This window comes from Acanthochromis polyacanthus, chromosome 9, assembly GCF_021347895.1.
Source record: "Acanthochromis polyacanthus isolate Apoly-LR-REF ecotype Palm Island chromosome 9, KAUST_Apoly_ChrSc, whole genome shotgun sequence".
Lineage (NCBI taxonomy): Eukaryota > Metazoa > Chordata > Actinopteri > Pomacentridae > Acanthochromis > Acanthochromis polyacanthus.
Window position 1 is genome coordinate 12,040,192 of NC_067121.1, and position 19,984 is coordinate 12,060,175.

General features: G+C 38.4%; 1 protein-coding gene across 1 annotated transcript in view; it reads left to right on the top strand.

Annotated features, from left to right (window-relative positions):
- tep1 (telomerase-associated protein 1) overlaps window positions 1–19,984 on the top strand; it is a 61,076-nt gene that overhangs the window by 32,690 nt on the left and 8,402 nt on the right. Inside the window, 14 exon segments of the mRNA XM_051953431.1 lie at window positions 28–235; window positions 1,615–1,735; window positions 2,809–2,933; window positions 3,229–3,328; window positions 4,881–5,033; window positions 6,273–6,488; window positions 7,812–7,868; window positions 8,765–8,900; window positions 11,769–12,014; window positions 13,117–13,268; window positions 17,480–17,587; window positions 17,693–17,797; window positions 17,958–18,087; window positions 19,744–19,829. Coding sequence (XP_051809391.1) covers window positions 28–235; window positions 1,615–1,735; window positions 2,809–2,933; window positions 3,229–3,328; window positions 4,881–5,033; window positions 6,273–6,488; window positions 7,812–7,868; window positions 8,765–8,900; window positions 11,769–12,014; window positions 13,117–13,268; window positions 17,480–17,587; window positions 17,693–17,797; window positions 17,958–18,087; window positions 19,744–19,829 — 1,943 coding nt within the window.

A 19,984-nucleotide genomic window follows, 5' to 3' on the forward strand; every position in this document is an offset into this window, starting at 1 on the left:
TATTCTACATTCTATCTGTCCTTTCAGCTGGTTTCCAGAGTCACATGGAGGACTGCCGAGGTTTCCTGCGACGTCATGCCTCCATATTGTCTTCCTGGCCAGCTCTCTTCATTCAGCAGGCCTTCAATGACCCTCCGGACACATCTGCCCACAGCTGGGCTCAAGGCCTGGTGGGGCGAGGAGGAGTCCGGGTGGTCAAATGTCTGAACAACAGCAGGCCTGATAAAGAGCACAGGTAAAGAAGCTTTCTTCAAGGTGGTTATACAGTTATTGAATTCCTGAGATTTTTAACTAAACCCTCTGAAGCCCTACTTTCAGTAGGTACGTTTTTTGGTTGGTAGGTAGGTAAGTACTTACTCTGGCAGGTAGGTACTCAGGTTGGTAGATGCGTATGTAGGTACTTTGGTAGGTAGGTAGGTACATAGGTAGATACTTTAGTGGTTAAGTATTATGAAAGGGAGGTAGGTAAGTATTTTGGTAGGTAGGTGCTTAGGTGGGTAGGTACTTGGATACATTATTCCTGTAGGGAAATTCAGGCTCACTGTGGGTTAATTTTTCATTGCAATATAAAGTCTTCCATCTCTATGGAAACAGCAAAATGATGACTAGAAGGAGAGAGAACTCAGAAATGTCTTTTGTGTAGTAAAATGAAGTTATGACAGAAATCAGAAAAAAAAGAATTTCTTTGATTATTTTCTTTTTAAAAATTGAGTCAACAAGTTCACTCGTCTTATAATATGCCACAGGTTTTACCAACACTGCACAAAATGGTGACTTTACATATGTTACATATATTTACAGTTTTTAATGTGTTTCCACACTTGTCTCCTCACTGGTAATAAAACACTGGTGGCAGTTCAGCAGAAAACACTTTGGATTTTTGTCTAGTGACTGTTATTTATAGCTGAGTCATTGATGACTTTGTAGTTGTGTTGAAGAGTGCAGATTTTTTTATTTATTTGTTTCATCTAAGCGCTTTATTTTTGGTAAATTTTTAAATGAGACACGCAGAATAAAGTAACTGATTAAATATCAGGATGTTAAGCTCAGATTTTGGTCATTTTTCCCAACCAAGGACAGTAGAAAAGTTGACAATCTGACAGTTCTTTCTGTTTTCTGCCTCTAATAAATGGTATGATTTTACAAAGAAAACACCTTTCAAACATGCCATCAGGTTTTGGCATTCAGAGAGTAAATAAACAAAAAGAATTTCTGCATGTCTATCAGCGCCAAAGAACACTTAAGGCGAGTCTCTCAGACAAACGCAGCAAGATGTCTTTCTGTGTGAATGAGCTGGTACTTGTGGAGCAAAACCATGACTAGAAGTAGAGAGATCTCACATATGTCTTTTGTTCATTCATTGTTCAGAGTAATAATGCTGTATATCATAAGAAGATGAAATGAAAGTTGAACATAATTGAATAAGTTCAATATTTCCTCTGCAGTGTAAAGGAGTGGAAGAATGAAGCATCAGAAAATTAAAGTTCTGAAAGCTATGTTCTGGTTGTAGTTTTCCCTACATTCATTAGCTGTGCCATACAAAATGAATTTGTAGATCTTTTAGTAAATTGAATTTTGACAATTGTGTTGATAATCTTGTGTGAATCTCCTCAGTGAGCTGGTGTCGACTTTCTCCTCTGAACCAACCTGTTTGGTTGTGAACTTGGATGAACAGCTGATGGTGGTTGGTACCGGACAGGGAACCCTGCATTTCATCCACACAGAGACTGGACAGGTATGAACATATTGTACAGCAGGGTGTTATTTTTTGCGTCTTGACTGTCTGTTCTTTATTATGAAGTGAAATCTAAACACAAAAGTTGAATTTTGTTGTTTATCTCTTTATAAAGAGGTAAACTACACACACACACACACACACACACACACTGATAGTCTGGTTACTATAAAATGTTTGTGTAAATTCAGCAGTTCTGTAGTCACATTTCTCCCCTACCCCGTCCTTGCATATCTCTTCTCCTCTGCAATCTGTTTTATGCACACAATCAAGAGAAAAAACGTGAAATGATCTATCCTCACTCGTAATGTAGCTAAGAAAATTGCAAAAATTTTTCTATCAACACATTCAAACCTGCACATTCTACTTACAGAGAAATCAGTGGAATATAGACACAATTTGTGCAATATAAATAAAATCTGTGCAGTATTATTGCTTCTCTATCAGTATTTGTACTCATGAAAGAATCTGTGCAACTCTATTGTTTGATATTTTTCAACATCCAGAAGAATTTGGACAATCTGAACTAGTACTTATGTAGATTGTTTAGTTGATTTTTATTTTTTATATACTGACATTTCTTAAATGCTTGCACTGTTTCCTTTGCTGCTGTAACAATGCAAATTTGTGGGATTACTGAAGCTGGATCATATCGTATAACATCGTATCAGATCATATGTTATTGTATCTTCTTGAATCGTAACTTATTGTAAGTTATCGTAAGTTATTGTATCTTATTGTGTGTTATAACTTATTGTATCGTATTATATCTTATTGTATCGTATCAATCTATTGTACATTATCGTATTGTGTCAAATGTTGTATAGCAACTTACTGTAAGTTATGGTAACTTGTGTTTTATTGTATCTTATAACTTATTGTATCTTATCATATCTTATTGTGTTGTATCTTATCGTATCGTAACCTATTGTAAGTTATCGTAACTTATATCTTGTTGTCGCTTATCTTATGCTATCATATCGCATCTTATCGTATCCCTAACCCTTCTTTTACAGAAACCAGGATCTTCATAGATATCTAATGTGCACTTACTTTTTGCTGGCTTTGAGCAGGAGGTGAAATCTCTGGTGAGCAGCTGCGATGGCATCTCGAGCTGCGTCTTTCTGAAGGACAAAGGTCTGGCCACCACCTCCTTTGACGGACGTATCGAGGTCTGGGACATTAAAAATGGATGCAGGTGAGAAAACTTGCAAAATGTCTTAGATTTGCCGCACTGCAACAGTCATACTTGTACATGTCCATATGTAAGTTCAAGTTATATCTATATATGTGACAGGTACACATACATTCATTATATCTATTTAAATCCTTATTGTACTTTGGTATTTCTTGTCTTGCTTCTTCCATGCCTCTCCTGTATCTAGTCGGTGAGGGATCAGTACATTTGATCTTATTTTTTCCTCTAATCCTGCATGAGTCTTCACATGCAGCACAGATGAATAAGGTTTGACTTGTGTTTCTTGTCCCTGCAGGACTGCACTCATCGAAGGCCACTCTAACACGATAACGGCGATCGATATCACCACGAACAAGAAGTACCTCGCAACAGTGTCCCTCGACTTCACGCTGAAAGTTAGTCAGAAACTAATCTTACTAAATTTCAGATTTTTGTGCCCTTTTCTTGGTCATTTTAACTGTAGATGATCAATATCAAATACTATTAAATTGTTCTTTGAAGCTGTCAAAATATTAATGCCCACCTGTAAAGTGCAAAAGTACAAATTGTCTTCAGCTTGCCAGACAATCCACATCAGTTATCATATAAGACATCACAAAAATGACACGAAAAAACACTATATTAAATACAATTGCATAAGAATTTGAAGATTCAAGTTTCTTTATTGTCATGCAAGCACGTGTATTCACATGGGGTGGCCTGAAATTAGTATTCAGGTCCCGGCTGGAAGTCAAGAATAAATAAATAACCACAAAGTACTCCGCCAAGACTGTTCATTCCCCCATATGGAATTGTCAGAAATGCAGCATTTTTTTGTTAGAAATGCAGCGTTTGTTTGTTATTGATGATCAGAAATCACGGCAGCATAGAATGTGCCCATTTAATGTAGATGTACCCAAAAACAAAATGACCTTGCGCTAAGCACATTTTTGTGTTATGCTTGTGTACTTTGTGTTTGGACACTGAATTGTGTGACCTAAATGTGTAGCGGGCAGCGAGAATTATTGGGAAATATCCCTACAATTTAAACAACTGTTCCTTGTGTGATTTCCAATGGATAAGTCTGCAGCAGTGGATTTTTAGTAGGATTGCAATCATGTGACCATCAGCAGATAGCTGATGTAATGTTCACTTGTTGTAATAGTTACAGTGACACCGTGCTGCTATCTGGCAGTGATACAGAAATCTTTAACAAATCCATGGATCCAAACTATAAGCTGCATCACTGCCAAAAAAAAATCAACTGGACGCCCAGTTAGCTCCCCCCTGAACTCAGCAGCTTAGGTTCAATTCCAGCCCATGGCCCTTTACTGCATGTCTTCTCCCCCATTTTTCTCCCAGATGGCTCTCGACTGTGCCTATCAAATAAAGCCAATGATTCTGAAAAATAACTTTAATAAATAGATAGGTGTGTGTGTGTGACTGATTTATTTATATATATATATATATATATATATATATATATATATATATATAAAATCAGTTGGTGCTTGTTATTTCTTCTTTTTTTTCTTATTTCTGACCTTCGCTGAAAATTTCATCCAAATCAATTACTCCGTTTTTGAGTAATGTTGCAAACAGTCAGACAGACTAACAGACGGACGAACGTATGCCGATCATCACGTTACTCCGCCACTTTGCTTGGCGGAGTAAAAATAAGGAAAATAAAAGACAAATCTCTTTTAGGAAGTGAAATGCCAAACACAAGGGATTCAGTAGTGTCATAATGTCTACTAATGATGTAGGAAAGAAGGATAATTTGTAGATATTTTACTCCCTGCTGCACTGAAGCTGAATGTGATGATTTAGTAGTTTGCTGGATGTTTCTTCGTCCATTATTCAGGCAGTTGCAATACAGCTTGAGGATTTTACAGCCTGATTCTGTGACCAGGACTCTAATGTTCCCATTCCTGAATTAAAGTAATCAAATGTGTTTCTGCTCCTCAGGTTTGGTCTGCTAAAGTTAATGAAGTGGCCTCTCTGCCCAGCACCAGCCCTCTGAACTGTGTGACCTTTGACCCTGACGGTCATCTGCTGGCTGCTGGCTGCTGGAACGGAGACGTGATCATCTGGAAATGGCTGAAGGATGAATCCGCAACAGTGAGTTATCATTACTAAGGGTGGAAGAAAGAGCTTGTGCGCTTCATGGTCTCACTTTAAAATTAGAAAAAAAGATGTCGGAAGCATTTCTTCAGCTTCACAGAGTGGGGCAGAAAATCGGATTAACTGGTTCCACTGATGCTGCTTGACTTGTTCGATTTGAAGACTACAAATGTCCTTTCTCCTTGTCTGCTTTCCTTTTGTAAAGATGCTCCAGTGTGTCCTCTGCTAAAGGAGTATCTAAGTGGCTGCCACTTTCATGCTTTCAGATTATTTCACTCAGTTTGGAAACTTCCCCAGTAAAGAAAATGTACTCAAAAATATGCCATACTTAGTGCTGTAAGTGGAGTTGCGTTGTGGGTAATGGAGGCTGCCAGTTTTGACAATGACGAAGATGACATCTCTGGTTCTGCATCAACTTAAAAAAAAATGTGGTTGGATGTTTACATGATCTGTCTTCACAAGTAATGTAGGTGAGAAAAATAAAAATGTGTTCCTCTAGTCCTCAAACTCCTTGTACATAAAACAGGTTTCATAAACAGCCTCATAAATGTACAGTAGTAAACAGATGTTTAAAAACACGTGTAAAGATCATGTCTTTTACAACAGTCTTGAGTTTCCACTGACTCCTGACACTCCCCGACACTGTCATAGATTTATTGCAGATCCTCTTGTAATGTGACAAAAAATACTGGGTCAAAAATACACATTCAGCTTTTCTAAAATTTGGTTAACGTCCTTTGGCTATTTTCACCTTAACTTTTGGTAGCCGTCCACAAGCTTCTGGCAAACTTGGAATGGGTGGATCAAATGGGCCCTATTTAAATTGCCTCTGAGGAGTCACCAGCTGTAGTCAATCATAATTATTCATGAGACATTAAGAATATCTAAGAAAATCTGATCAGCACAGCTGTTCATGCATAATTTAAGCTACCATATGTAATTTTTTAAAATAGTATTTGCATCTCTTCCTCAAATAGAATTGATTATATTTTTTTCCTCTGGAACCAATCATTTTGTCATAGTTTCTTCTCTTATGAATAAAAAAAGATTAAAATATATCACTATTACTGAGATCTGAAAGAAAAAACAGAGTTTGATCTTTGAAATCACTGAACAGATGAACAAAGTCTCTCCAGCAGCCACTTGTGATTTTCTGCCTAACAAAAGAATCAATAAATATGGTTCTTCCAGGAGAAACACTAGAGATTATTTGTATTCGTCTCCTGTCTGTTTCAGTCTCTGTGTGGTCACAAGCGATCAGTTCGCAGCGTCTCCTTCTCCCCGTCCTCCTCCTCCATGCTGTGTTCGGGCTCCGTGTGTGGAGAGGTCAGGGTCTGGTCGCTGCCCACCTCCACCTGTGTGGGATGTTTTCAGGCTCACCTGGGAGCCACCGAGGCCCTCACCTTCCTGAACGAGGGATCCATGCTGCTGAGCGCCGGCTCTGATCACACGGTGAGGCGTCACTCAGAATGGCAGATTTAGTGTTTCTACCTGTAATCCTTCTATTATTGTCTTCGTTTTATACTGCATTTCATTGTGTAGGATTTAGCCTTTAATCGTTCTTGTCATTTAAGTGAAATTACAGCTGTAACACTGCAACTTAAACACTGCCTGGTCAAAAAAACGTTGAATACTCTAATGTCTTAGAACGCCTTCACACATTCACTGTGGCATCATTTCGATAAGCTTCTGCAATGTCACAACATTTCTTGCTTTCCAAAGATGCATTCATTTTTCACCAAGATCTTATATTGATGATGGGACAGTTGGACAAAGTCTTCTCCAGCACATCCCAAAGATTCTCAATGGGGCTGAGGTCTAGACTGTGGAGACCAATCCATGTGTGAAAAATACATCTCATGCTCCCTGAACCACTGATTCTCATTGTGAACCCTATGAATCCTGGCATTGTCATCTCAGAACATGCTCATGCCATCAGGGAAGAAAAGCTCTATTGATGTAAAGACCTGGTCATTCAGTATATTCAGGTAGTTAGCTGACCTCATTTTTTGAGAACATAACGTTGCTGAATCTGACCAACCCCACATCATAACCCTAACCCCCACAGACTTGTAGGCCCTAGACATGATGAGTGCATCACTTCATCCACCTCTCTTCTTACCCTGATGCCCCCATCACTGGAACAGGGTAAATCTGGACTCAGACCACATGACCAATCACATCTTCCTCAAAGATGATGGTTCACCACTATCCTTCCAGGTTTTAATAATGCATTAGACAGTTCTTGACCTGACTTTATTTGTTTCAGAAATCTCCTTAATTGTTTTCTTTGCTTGATGCAGGCCAATAATTTGACCCTTCTGAGACAGATTAGCATTCTTTCCATGACCACAGGATATGTCTTTGGACATGGTTGTTTAAGAAATGTGAAGCTCCTCACTGCGTCAGTTAGGGTTAAATAAGTTGTTGCAGCTGAAACATGTTCATCATTGCAGTGATTATCCAATGGTAGACTCTTACCGATTTGCTTAGTTAAATCCATGTAGGCAGTGTAGTATTCTCTTTATTTTATTGTGCAGGATACGTATAGCCTTTAATCATTTTTGTCATGTCGATGAACTTACTGCTGTAACACAAGGACTATTACACCATTCTGCCTACGTACCTGTTAATTTTTCTCTGTCTTCTGAGCGCTGTTGCCTTTTTTTCTGACCTTACTGTTGGGAAAATACACACATTTCATGAATTTCATTTTATAGGCAAATTCTCACTGGTTTTGATGTTAATGGGCTTTTTGGTTTTCTTGTACAACAGCTCCAGCTCTGGTCAGGCGGACTCGGATGTTCAGTCACCGCTTTAAAAGATGATGAAGTAAGTAAGCTCCTATTCACCCCATGTAGAAGTCTTGTATTTGTACACATTCCTGTTGAACTATCTTTAAAGTTGAAGTCTTTGTGTGCATAATCGCAGACTCACTTCTGCAGGAATGACAGATAAAACATCTAGAATAATATCAATACCATTCGCAGTATTAGTCTTTTCATTAGTATGTATGATATCGGTTTCAGTATCGTGTAACATTTCATTTTCACGTGCAGTATTTTGATTACATTTGCAATATTTCAATTTAGTGTACACCATTGTTCATGTAATGTGCAATATTTCATTTATTAAGGTGCAGTATTTCAATTTTATGTGTAATACTGCCAGCATTACTTTTCACTTTTCTATTCTAGCCTTGTTTAAGCTTGCTTATTTTTTTCAGTGATGTAGCACATTTATATCTTACTGCTTTTTTTTTAACTGCAGTTATTCTTATCGAATGTCATTTAAATTTTTCTCTGAGCAATATCTGGCACAAGAATTTCCTTTGTGATCATTAAAGTTTTATCTAATCATTTGACAAAAAGGAGTTTTAAGACAGAGATACATAGTAAAGGAGGCCACCAAGATACCTATTACTCATCAAAAAAGGATATAAGACAGAGATGAGTGAGGGAGGCCACCTATGACTCCTCTAAAAGAGATATGAGGTGTGACTGAACGGAAGATGGAAGCCGTTTGGTGGACAATTAATGTCTAATCAATCTAATTAACTCTAATTCAAACAAAAACATTTTAAAGGATAATACGTGATTAACTGATGAGACTAGCAACTTAGGATTTTTTTTGCATATTGATACATGAACTTTCTCTGAAAATTCATTCAGTGTTTGAAACTCTTCGCCTCCAAGCTGCTCCGGTAATTTGTTTTTTGTGTTTTTTAGTGTGAACAGGAGCCTCCTCAGAAGAAGCTGAAATCTACAAGGTCTGAGTCTGCTGCTGTCTGTGTGGCTGTGAACGGAGACTTCGCTGCTGTGGCGTATCAACATGAAGGCGTCAAACTGTTCAGTCTCATCACAGGTGAGTTTGTGTATTAGGAAGGTAAAAAGCAGAAGTAGTACAGATAAGTGGAAGAAAAAAAGACTGGCTTGAAATTCCTACACGCAACTTTTATTTTACAGTTTTTATCTTTGCAGGTACAGTAACATAACTACATGCATACTGAAAATTCAGGCTTGATTCAATAGCTTTCCTCTTATTACTGTTTTTTTTTTTTTAAATTTGCTTTTTGTCTTTTATCCTGAAGCATTTTTTGATTTTTTTTTTTTTTTTTTTTTTTTGGCTCTACAAGGTTGTCTTACAAACAAACCGGACATCCTTAACCCAAGATAGAACAGTATAGAAGTCATACAGTGTATAAAATTTTCGCAACAAACACCAGATCCAGGATATCAAATAACAGCATAGAGACCCAGAACGCAGGAATACTAGTGTTGGGATGCGATTTTTTTTAAAAAAAGGATCCATTAATTAGAGGCTTTGCAATTCATTGATCGCACACTAATAAGCAAAATTTTTCAATCAAAAATTTTGGCTGACCTTTTACTCTGCCATACTTTTTACTTAAGTAGATTTGTGAAGAAGAAAAACAGCATGCACATACAGTCTATGACAGGGGTCGGCAACCCGCGGCTCCGGAGCCGCATGCGGCTCTTTCAGCCCTCTGTTGTGGCTCCCTGTAACTTTGGAAAATAAATTGTTCTGCCTTTCAGGCGCGTTTCAATGCATTTTAATGTAGAGTTTTATTGTGAAATTACCGCTCTTATTTTGCCGTGTCACTCCACCGGATGTGTTGCTGGGGTTTTCCCCTGTGACATGAGAGCGCAAATTGATGCAGAGAAACAACACGGAGCTTCAGATTCCCAGACGTTTCATGCCTTTTTTTATTTTACTCCTGGAGAAGCAACACCTGTAGTTTCACATCGTTTTGTACTCAAGAATGGCAAGCCTGTGTATTAAAGCTCCACTCCAAGAAAGACACGTCTTTTCTTTGAGTCAGAAGTACTCATGATAGGGTAATACACGTTACTCGCAAGAACACGGCAGCAGGTCAGAGTCAGAGTGTCGTCTTGGAAAATAGGGCAGCGACTTACCGGAGAAAAGTTATTAGCTTAGGATAAATAGATTTTACAAGTTAAATAGACATTCACAAAATATTGATTTCTAGCTAACATTACGTAACACATGAGGTCCAGGAGCAAAAATGACATTAACCAAGTAAGATAAATATTAGTGGAAGGACACAATTAAAAAATGAATCTATCTAATTAGAGGCTTTGTAATTAATTAATCACGACTGATTAACAAAGGTATAGAGGTAAAAAAAAAAAGCCATATATGCAGTGTTGTCTTCATTTTAAATGCCAAAAGGATTTTGCGGCTCCCGGTGTTTTCTTTTCTGTGGGAAACGGGTCGAAATGGCTCTTTGAGTGTTAAAGGTTGCCGACCCCTGGTCTATGAGCATGCAGTATATCTTGCATTAGAAGTAGTTTGCACTGTTCAAACACAAAAAACTTACTTTTCTACAAGCATTTGTTTCAAAAGCTTTATGTTGTGAAAAATGGAGATTTGGAAATTTGTGTTTCTTGTGCCTCACCCTGTCATTTTGTAAAGATTTTATTTTTGCTATTTTTATTAAATTTTATTATTTGGAAATACCAAAATTTGCACATTATTTTACATTTTTGTCTGTCTGATCACATCATTTCTAAAAAAAAAAAAAAATGGACATAAACAGTTACTCAGTATTTGAGTAGTCTTTTCACCAAGTACTTTTTTACTTGAGTTATTTATGGATGGCTACTTTTTACTTCTACTTGAGTGATATTATTTTGAAGTAGTGTACAATTTTTGGCTACTCTACCCTCCTCTGATTATGGGATGGTTACACTGTTAGCCGTTACCAGGACTGTCCTAGCTAATGTTAGCTCTGGGGCTAACGGCAACATGTTTTGCATTGAGGTAACAAGAAAACTCTTTGTTGTACAGTTTGCACACAACCACGCTTTTGTCCAAGCTGTCATGGGAAGATTTTTAAAAGAAAACTTTCTGCCCAACAAGCTCAATGTGGTCTCATTTTCCGTCACTGTTCACCAAACTTTCGTGTTCGCTGACATCACTCGGTGCATCCTGTTCATCTTCTTCACAGCTAGCAAACACACTTTAGGTTCATTACTGAATGCAGTGGGCTGGAGTGTGCATCAGTGTGCCAGAAATTAGAGAAATGAGAAAGGTGTGATTAATTGCGCTTTTTAAAAAAAATTTTAAGCATTATTTTTTCTGTAATTAATTAATCGAATTTAACACATTATAGTCCTGGCCCTAATAAATACATCACCAGCTGGGTTTACATAAAAGTAAATCAGCAGCATGTATCTGAACCTTTGGTTATTTTCCATTTGTTTTCACATCCCTCTTTATTATTTAACAGCGTCTTATCGAAACATCCCATAATCTTCTGTAATAGCTTAAATTGACAAATATAACTATATCATTAATGGTGTATTATTTACATTTTTGATCACCATGAAATTATAGAAAGTTAAATACAATTTTTTTGCGAAAAACATCTAATAAACACGTTATTGCACATGTGCAGAGTGAAAAGAGTTTTTTCTTGTTTCTATAATAGCAAAATTTGTGATTTGAAAAAATGTTGAGTATTTAAATGGTTGTAAAAACAAAAGATGGAAGGTTGGTTCATTATGTAAAAAAAAAAGTAGCATTTATAAGCTCATTGTAGAAAGTGGTTCATATCACCTCTGCTGTGTCTTTTCTCTCCTTCTCTCATCCCTTTACTCAAAGTGCAGAATTAAGCACCATATGTTTTTGAAAAGTTATGAAACAGATCTGGGAAACAAACCATAAAAACACTGATTTCAATTGTAGGTGAGAAGATTTGGAACACTACTGAAACGTCCGTACAGTGCCTGCTATGGGTTACTTTGGATCCGGAGAAGACCGAGCCTGACCTGCTCCTGGCTGGAGGAGAAGACTCGAATCTGAGGGCCTGGAAGAAAAAAGAAGGAGAGGAGGGAATGATGGGAGGTCTGGAAAGTGTGGGAATGTTCACTGCACAAACAGGCACCATCCTGGCCATGGCTCAAAACACCACTTACCTGGCTACAGCCTCTGGTAAGAGCTGCTGGTGGTAAATGATAATGTTTACTGAAGGCAGCTTCATTTACAGCATTTACTAAAAGTAATCGGCCCCCTTCGGTGGTTTCTTCTTTTCTTGTTTTTTTTTTTTTTCCCCCAACATTGAATAATGTTCCTTTTCTTGGAAAACAATTTACAACAAGACTTCATGTCAAAGTGAATACAGATTTCTACCGAAAAATTCCACATAGTTAAAAATATTAAACGTAAAATAAGAGATCGCATACACAGCTAAACGCAGGAGCTGCCAGTCAGTGCTGCAATTACACAGGAAAATAAAGTTCATCGCTGGTGAATCAGTACTCCTAGATATAACTATGAAATGAAGACATAAAACACGCCAAGCAACTCTGAAAGAGAACATGTTTTTGAAAAGCATGAGTCCAAGGAAAGGTAAAAAAAACATTCAAATCACTTGGTATCTCTTGGAGTTCTGTTAAATCCACCATAAAGAAATGGAAGGAATGTGACATAAATCTGTCTAGAGCAGGCCGTCCTCAAAAACTGAGTGCTTGAGAAAGAAATGAGTGGGGAAGACCAAGGCCCCTATGACTCCTCTAAAGGAGGTATAAGACAGAGATAAATGAGGCCACTTAGACCGTTATGCCTCTCCTGAAGGTGCCACAAGACAGGTATGAGTTAGGGAAGCCACCAAGACACCTATGACTAATCTGAAGGTGCTATAAGACAGGCATGAATGAGGGAGGTTACAAAGACACCTATGACTCCTCTAAAGGAGGTATAAGACAAAGAGGTCACCAAGAGAGAGGTGAGGGAGGCCACCAAATCACCGGTGTCTCCTCTAAGGGAGTTATAAGACAGGCATGAGTGAGGGAGGCCACCAAGACACCTATGATTCCTCTGAAGGAGTGATAAGACAGAGATGAGACTTGTAAGAGTAGATTTTTGTATTTTCTTGTCAACAAAGACAAGTTGAACTGACAATGATTCAGAGTTGAAAAGCAACGGAAGAAAACTTCCAAGTGAGGTGAAAACTTTATATCTGCACTGTATCTTCTCATGTTTTTTTTTTTTTTTTTTAAATGATTTGGCCCTTTGGTGCTTCTTTTTCCTGTAGATGAGTTCACCATTGCTCTGTGTCTGCTGAGTGATAAGGCTGAAGACCTCACATCGGAGCCTCATGCAATACTGAGGAGCCACACTGGAGGAGTCACCTGTCTGGCCTTCAGCCCTGATGGTGAAAAGCTGCTGTCAGGTGGAAAAGATCAGGTGCCTGTACTCGCATACTTACTGATTATCAATTGATTGTTGTGCCTTTAGAGTTGCCCAGAGAAATGATACCAGTGCTTATTTTCTTAAACAGAATGTCCAAATCTCACTATTGATAATTGAAAGGTGTTAAAATAGAAGGAAATGCAGCAAATCCTGATATTTGGAGATGGAGTCATTAAATCTGGGGTGCTTTTTAGATGGCAAAATGATCAGAATCGTCAACTAACCATTTCTTTAAAGACAATTGCAGTTTACTGTTGTTACTATTGTGCTCCTAGATGTCATGTTTACTTTACACTCTTTACCTCCCTTTTAAAAATTAAAGGAAATGTCATTTACCTGGGCACAAGTAGTATTTTAAACGCGCGTTTTCATGTCTGAACAAAGGTGAATGCAGAAATTGGATGAATGGAATGGCCATTTTTCGAGCTGTATTAGCTTTTATTTATTGCATGGACGGCTGAGAGCTCAGTCTGTCTTTTCTGCGATGCAATTTTTTAGAGGTGGAGCACCGTCTGCCATTTTTATCAAATCTGCAAAATCATAGGTTTTAGTTCCAACATCTCTTTTCCAAGTCTGTCATCAGCATGGCCCATTATTTTGCAGCAGCAGTTTCTTTATTTACATCAATTCTTAGGACTTTCTGTCATCTTTCCTACTCTGTTTTCATCTCCACAGGGACAAACTCACACTAGGTAATAAACTGTGGGTGTGCAGATGAAAACTGCTTCTTGAAAAGGAGGGAGAGGCCTGATACAGCCAGAAAAATGTCTGTTTGAGGCAACAGATTTTGTATTTAACTTCAGTACATACTCAAAACAATAGATTAAAACAGAGGTGTCAAACATAAGGCCCACGGGCCAAAATAGACCTGCCAGAGGGTCCAGTCCGGTCGATGGAAAGACTTTGTAAAGTGCAAAAAAAATTACAGAGAAGACATTAACTTATGAATAAATGAACTAATAACTAATTAATTTCTAGACCCTGACAAGTTGTTTTAATCATAAAGTAAAATATTATATTGCTCATTGTTCTTTTGCCGTTTTGTGCCTCTTTTTGTCATTTTGTCTTGTTTTTGTTTTTTCTCGTGTTTTGTCTGACTTTTGTCGTTTCTCCCATGTTTTTCTCATTTTTTCTCATTTTTGTTGTTTTGTTTCCTTTTTGTCTCGCTTGTGTTTTTTGTCTTATTTTTTATCATTTTGTGTTTCGTTTTATTCTGTGTTTTTGTCTCATTTTTATTGCTTTGTGGGGTTTTTTTGTCAATTGTTCGTCGATTTTGCGTTTCTTTTTTTCTCTGAAATATTTTTATTGTTTTTTTTCCCTCTGTACAGTCTGTGCACATATATACATCAGGGATGGCCATTATGCAAAAGGCTGCAGTAATACACATTTGCTCAAACAGAGATAGAACAACAACTAATGTAACAGCAGACATGGCAACAGAATAAATCCCATGCGGTAACCCAAACCCCCACAGATCCAGAATGTGCTAACAGATGCTTAAATGAGTGGGGGGGGGAGGAGTGAATAAAGAAAGAAAATTTAAATAATAATACTAATAAATAAATTAAGCTAAAAATAACTAACTAAATTAATTAATTTAAAAAAAGATCCTAATCTGGAGTATAGCAATGAAAAGAGCTGGAAGTCAGGGTATTTTGTAGTGGACAAGAAGGGAAAACATAGAGCACCACTACAGTAGATTGGGACGATAGGAGAGGCTTAGTTGGGAGGATAATTCCTGAAGTATTCCAGGAAGGGCCCCCACACTTTTTTAAATTTCAAAATTTGAGTTAGAGATTGAGTAGTGAATTTTCTCCAGTTTCAGATAAGACATAATGTCTCTGAGCCACTGAGCATGGGTGGGCGGGGGCAGCATCTCTCCACCTTAGTAAGACAGCCCGCCTAGCAAGGAGAGAGGTGAATGACAGAGTACGCTGCTTACTTGAAGTTAGGCAGGTATCCTCTTCTCCAGTAGTACCAAAAAGAGCGACCAGAGGGTTCAGTTGTAAATTGAGGTTGAGAATTATGGAAAGAATATGAAAGACCTCTCTGCAGTATTTTTCCAGGCTGGGGTATGACCAGAACATGTGGATAAGAGAAGCCTCACACACCCTACATCTGTCGCATCGGGGATCGCCATCTGTACAGAAGCGGGATAGTTTGGCTTTGGAAATATGGGCTCTGTGCACAACCTTAAACTGTAGCAGGCAATGACGAGCGCAAAAGGAAGTTGAATTAACCAGCTTGAAGATAGAATGCCATGTGTAACTCGGAATTGACATATTTAAGTCCTGCTCCCAGGAGGACTTAATTTTGATGAGTGAGACCTGTCGTATATTGACCAGTCTGTCATATATGATGGATATTAAACTTTTTCGCGAAGGGTGCAAATTCAGAAGAGCATCCACAGCATTTAGATCAGGAGCTCTAGGGAAGTTTGGTAGCTGAGCCTGTATAAAGTGCCTGACTTGAAGATATCTAAAAAAAAGTGGGTGCTTGGCAGGCCTAACTTTTTAGAGAGCTATTCAAATGAGCCAAGGCTATTGTCTATAAAAAGGTTTTTAAAACATTTGATGCCCCTTTTGTGCCAATCTTGAAATTTAGAATCGGATAAAGAGGGTTGAAAAAGATGATTGGATAAGATAGGACTCAGGAGAGAGAAACCACAGAGATCAAAAAATTTCCTGAACTGAGCCCACACTCTTAACTCATGCCAGACCACTGGGTTATCCACCGGTTTGTTTGGGGGTAGGGGGAGGGAGCTTCCAAGTAGAGCGGGGACCGAAATATTCATACAGGAGTTCAACTCCTTTGCCACCCATCTCGGACAATCAGGTTGGTTGCGAAAGTAGTACCAGAATGTGAGACAGCGTATGTTTGCCGACCAGTAATAGAAACGGAAATTAGGCAGTGCCATGCCTCCGTCATTTTTAGATTTTTGAAGATGGACTTTACTTCATCAGGGCCGTTTCCCCTTCCAAATATAGGACAATATAACTGAGTCATTTTGTGTTTCTTTATGTCTCATTTAGTACTATTTTTGTCTTGTTCTTGTTGTTTCTTGTGGGGTTTTTTTGTCTGACTTTTGTCCTTTTGATCATAAAGTAAAATACTATATCGTTCAGTTCCAGATACCTGTGACTAAATGTTTTGTGCCTTTGTAGAACTCTGTAATGTGTAATTGATAAACTGAGGTATCATATTGTTGAAATTGATCTTACTTTTCTGCAGAAATTTCAGGTTGTTCATGTTGCTTTGTAAAAAGATAATTCCTTAAAATTTGAACATTTTCAGAATATACCTTTTTTGCACTAAAACAAAGGAAAATTTTGGAGTTGTGGTTATTCATAGGTTATTTTGCTCTGACTTTTTCTGGTGCGGCCTATTTAAGCTCAAACTGGGCTGAGAGCGGCCCCAGAATTAAGATGAGTTTGACACCCTTGGTTAGAGATGTAAAAACTGACTCTTTGTATGAGCTGCAGTTAGCTCATACAAATTTTCAACTTCACAAAGTTTTTGTGGGACTCTTAAAACCCCTGAATCTCTACAACAGAAGTGAAGAGTACAAAGTTAGCATGGCCCACAGAGCCGTGATAATGGAAAAATAGGCCAAGTTGAAATAGGCATTTTATTTTAAGCTTGCAGAATAACTTGCAGAAGTAGTCAGATAAATGTAGAGGAGGGGAAAAAGTGCAAATGTAGAAGTATGACGTAGCCTGAAAATATCCATCCATCCATCCATCATCTATACGTCGTCACTTAATCCTCATTAAGGTCACGGGGGGGCTGGATCCCAGCTGACTTAGGGTGAAAGCAAGGAACACCTGGACAGGTTGCTAGTCTATCACTGTAGAGACAATACTCTAATTTATACAATTTAGAGTTGCAAATTAACCTCAGCATGTTTTGGACTGTGAGGGGAAGTCAGAGAAAAGCTATACATGCACAGGGAGAACATGCAAACTCCATGCAGAAAGATCCCAGAACCAGAACGTGAACCGGGGATCTTCTAGCTACAAGGCGAAAGTGCTAACCACCAATCCACTGTGTAACCCAGCCTGAAAATGTATTGGTAAAAAAAGAAATCCCTTAAAACTTTGCACAGTCCAACGTAGCATTCCATTTCTGTACGAGTCGTACAGCTGGGCTGATCCTCTAAGCTAGCTTACTCTAAGTTAGCGCCATCTGTTATATATTTGTTTCAGGCTCTGATTGTTTGGGACGTGGCTTCGACTCCTCCGGCTCTGTCCAAATTGCTTCCTCACGCTCATGGAGACTGGATCACCGGCTGTGTGTGGACTCCAAACTGTGTGGTGAGTTTTTGTTATCATGTAAACCTCTGACACAATATCAACTATATTCCCTACCATGTCTTGGCAGACTTGTCTTCATAACTCCTGCTTCCCTTTGTGTTGCAGATAAGCTCTTCAAATGACGGGAAGCTTTGTTTATGGGACCTCGAGGCGGGTCAGCGTCTCAAAGAAATCTCCTGGAAGAGGCCGCTTTTGTCTGTCTGCAGTCTGGTGAGCTAACTACACTTCTATCTGTCAGAGTTAAACATTTGTGCCGGTAGCTGATGTGTCAGTACAGTACAAAGATTTAACAGTCGTACCGACATGTTGTTACCTTTTTTTCAAGTCAGTTATGTCTTTTTGAACTGATGTTTGGCGTTTCTGTGTGCAGGAGCAGTACGTGGTGGCCGGCTGTTCAGACGGCGCTCTGCACGTTTGGAACTGGGAAACAGAAATGGAAATCTGCCACATTGCTGCCCACAGGAAACAGATTAACCACTGCTCCCTCCTCCCAAACACAGGTACCGCCTCAGAAACCGCACCTCACACCAGGTCCTTTGGCTTCAAACAAAAAACAAGTTTTTTTTTTTTTTTAATTGAATGTTGTTGAATGTGAATTTCTGTATTTTTTTGGTGTTCTTGCACTGTGGAAAGTAAATTAATCCACAAGCTTTAATCAGTGCAGTTTTAGGTCAAAGGTTAGCAGCTGTATATGGTCCTGACCTGGTGTAAAGGTGGGGTTGTAAACGCTCACAAGATTTCAGAATCGGACTAATTCCTGAGTAGGTTTTCTGTGGTACAGATGAGGAAGAATCTTAACCTGGCAATAGCCAGATTAATAATTGTGTAGTACTTGATAGTACTCCACAATATCAATCTGGGACCGCTCCATGTAAATCCGTTCGGAGGAAAGAGGCACGGATTGGACAATGCAACAGTATGTCCCGCCTCTGACAGATTTATTTTTAGCCAATCGCGGGATCTTCACAACAAGCGGAGCCAATTGGTAGATTAAACTCTTACCAAAACCCGTTGGTAAAAAAGCACAAACATCTTTACCATCCAGAAATGCGCAAAGCGTCTCTCGTTGTTCTTCCTTCAAAGAAGCGATAGGAGATTCAGCTAAAACTGACTTAATAGCAGCATCTACACGATCGTTGTCCTCCGTTGCCATGTTTGTTTTGATCTACTGGCGCTTGGTGTCGTCGTCACACCCAGATATCCCGCCCCACACACGAATACTGCTGCGTGATTGGCCCGAACCAACTTGGTGCTGTACGAAAAGTGAAGGCGGGAGCGGAGCAAGATGGTTTCTTGAGAGATTTGTGAACTCACAAATATCGCGAGAAATCAATTTGCTGGCAAGGTTAGAAGAATCTGGGTTGCCATGAAATCACAACGTGAGGGATAACCTCCTTCAACAGTATTCATATTTGACAGTTTGGTCAATATTTGTCATACTTCGATCGCTGAAACAAGAAATGCTCTTTTAAGATGAAATTTTTGCACAAAGTTTGTGCAAAAAAAACTTTCCCATCGAATTGTTTTCTTTTTCTTTTTTCTTTTATTTATCTTAGACCTACCTCACTATCATAAAGGCAAAGGAGAAAATATTTACACAATACAAAATAACCCAGTAACAACCAAACCAAACCAAATCCAAAACCTGAAATAACGTCTGAAAATGAGTGGGATAAAGTTTAACTTGTTAGCTCCTACATATCCGTTCATCTCACATCTTACAGTTTCCTGTTTGCGTCAAACCTTTTAAAAGGCCTTCAAACCTCTTAAGAAACTTCAGAACACATTTACTGCTCCATATATTACAATTTTCAAGTAATCTTTTTCTAGTATTCTTTTTAAAATTGTTTTACTCATTTTGACATCATCATCCAGACTGTCCCGTAAAGTTATCCCACAAACCGATAAACTCCTACTCTTCATGGTACTATGAGCAAATGGCTTTTTAAAATGAAAATTACTTCTTAATTCATAATTTGTGATTTTATTTCTGAGCAGTTGTTATATATAATCAGGTAACATCTTATAGTTTGCCTTTCGCATTATTTGTGCAAGTCTAAATTGAACTAAATCAATAAATTTCACTTCACTTTGTGCAAAATAATGAATCATGATATGAGTAATTTCTCTTTTAAAGTTCTTGCTTTGTTTTTAAGATGAGGAGAAAGATGCCAAAGCAGAAGATATGACTGTGTTCACAGCGTCTGATGATGGAACAGTGCAGCTCTGGAAACCCTTTCAGGTTTGTCAAAATAAAAGCCTCACAATTTATTACATTATCTTCTCAAGCCTCACAGCTCCCATTAATGTATAATAGAGTTTGTGGTACATTTATTAGCAGATTTTTGTCTAATGCAGAATAAAATCTGACATTGTCTGACACTTTATTCAGCTCTG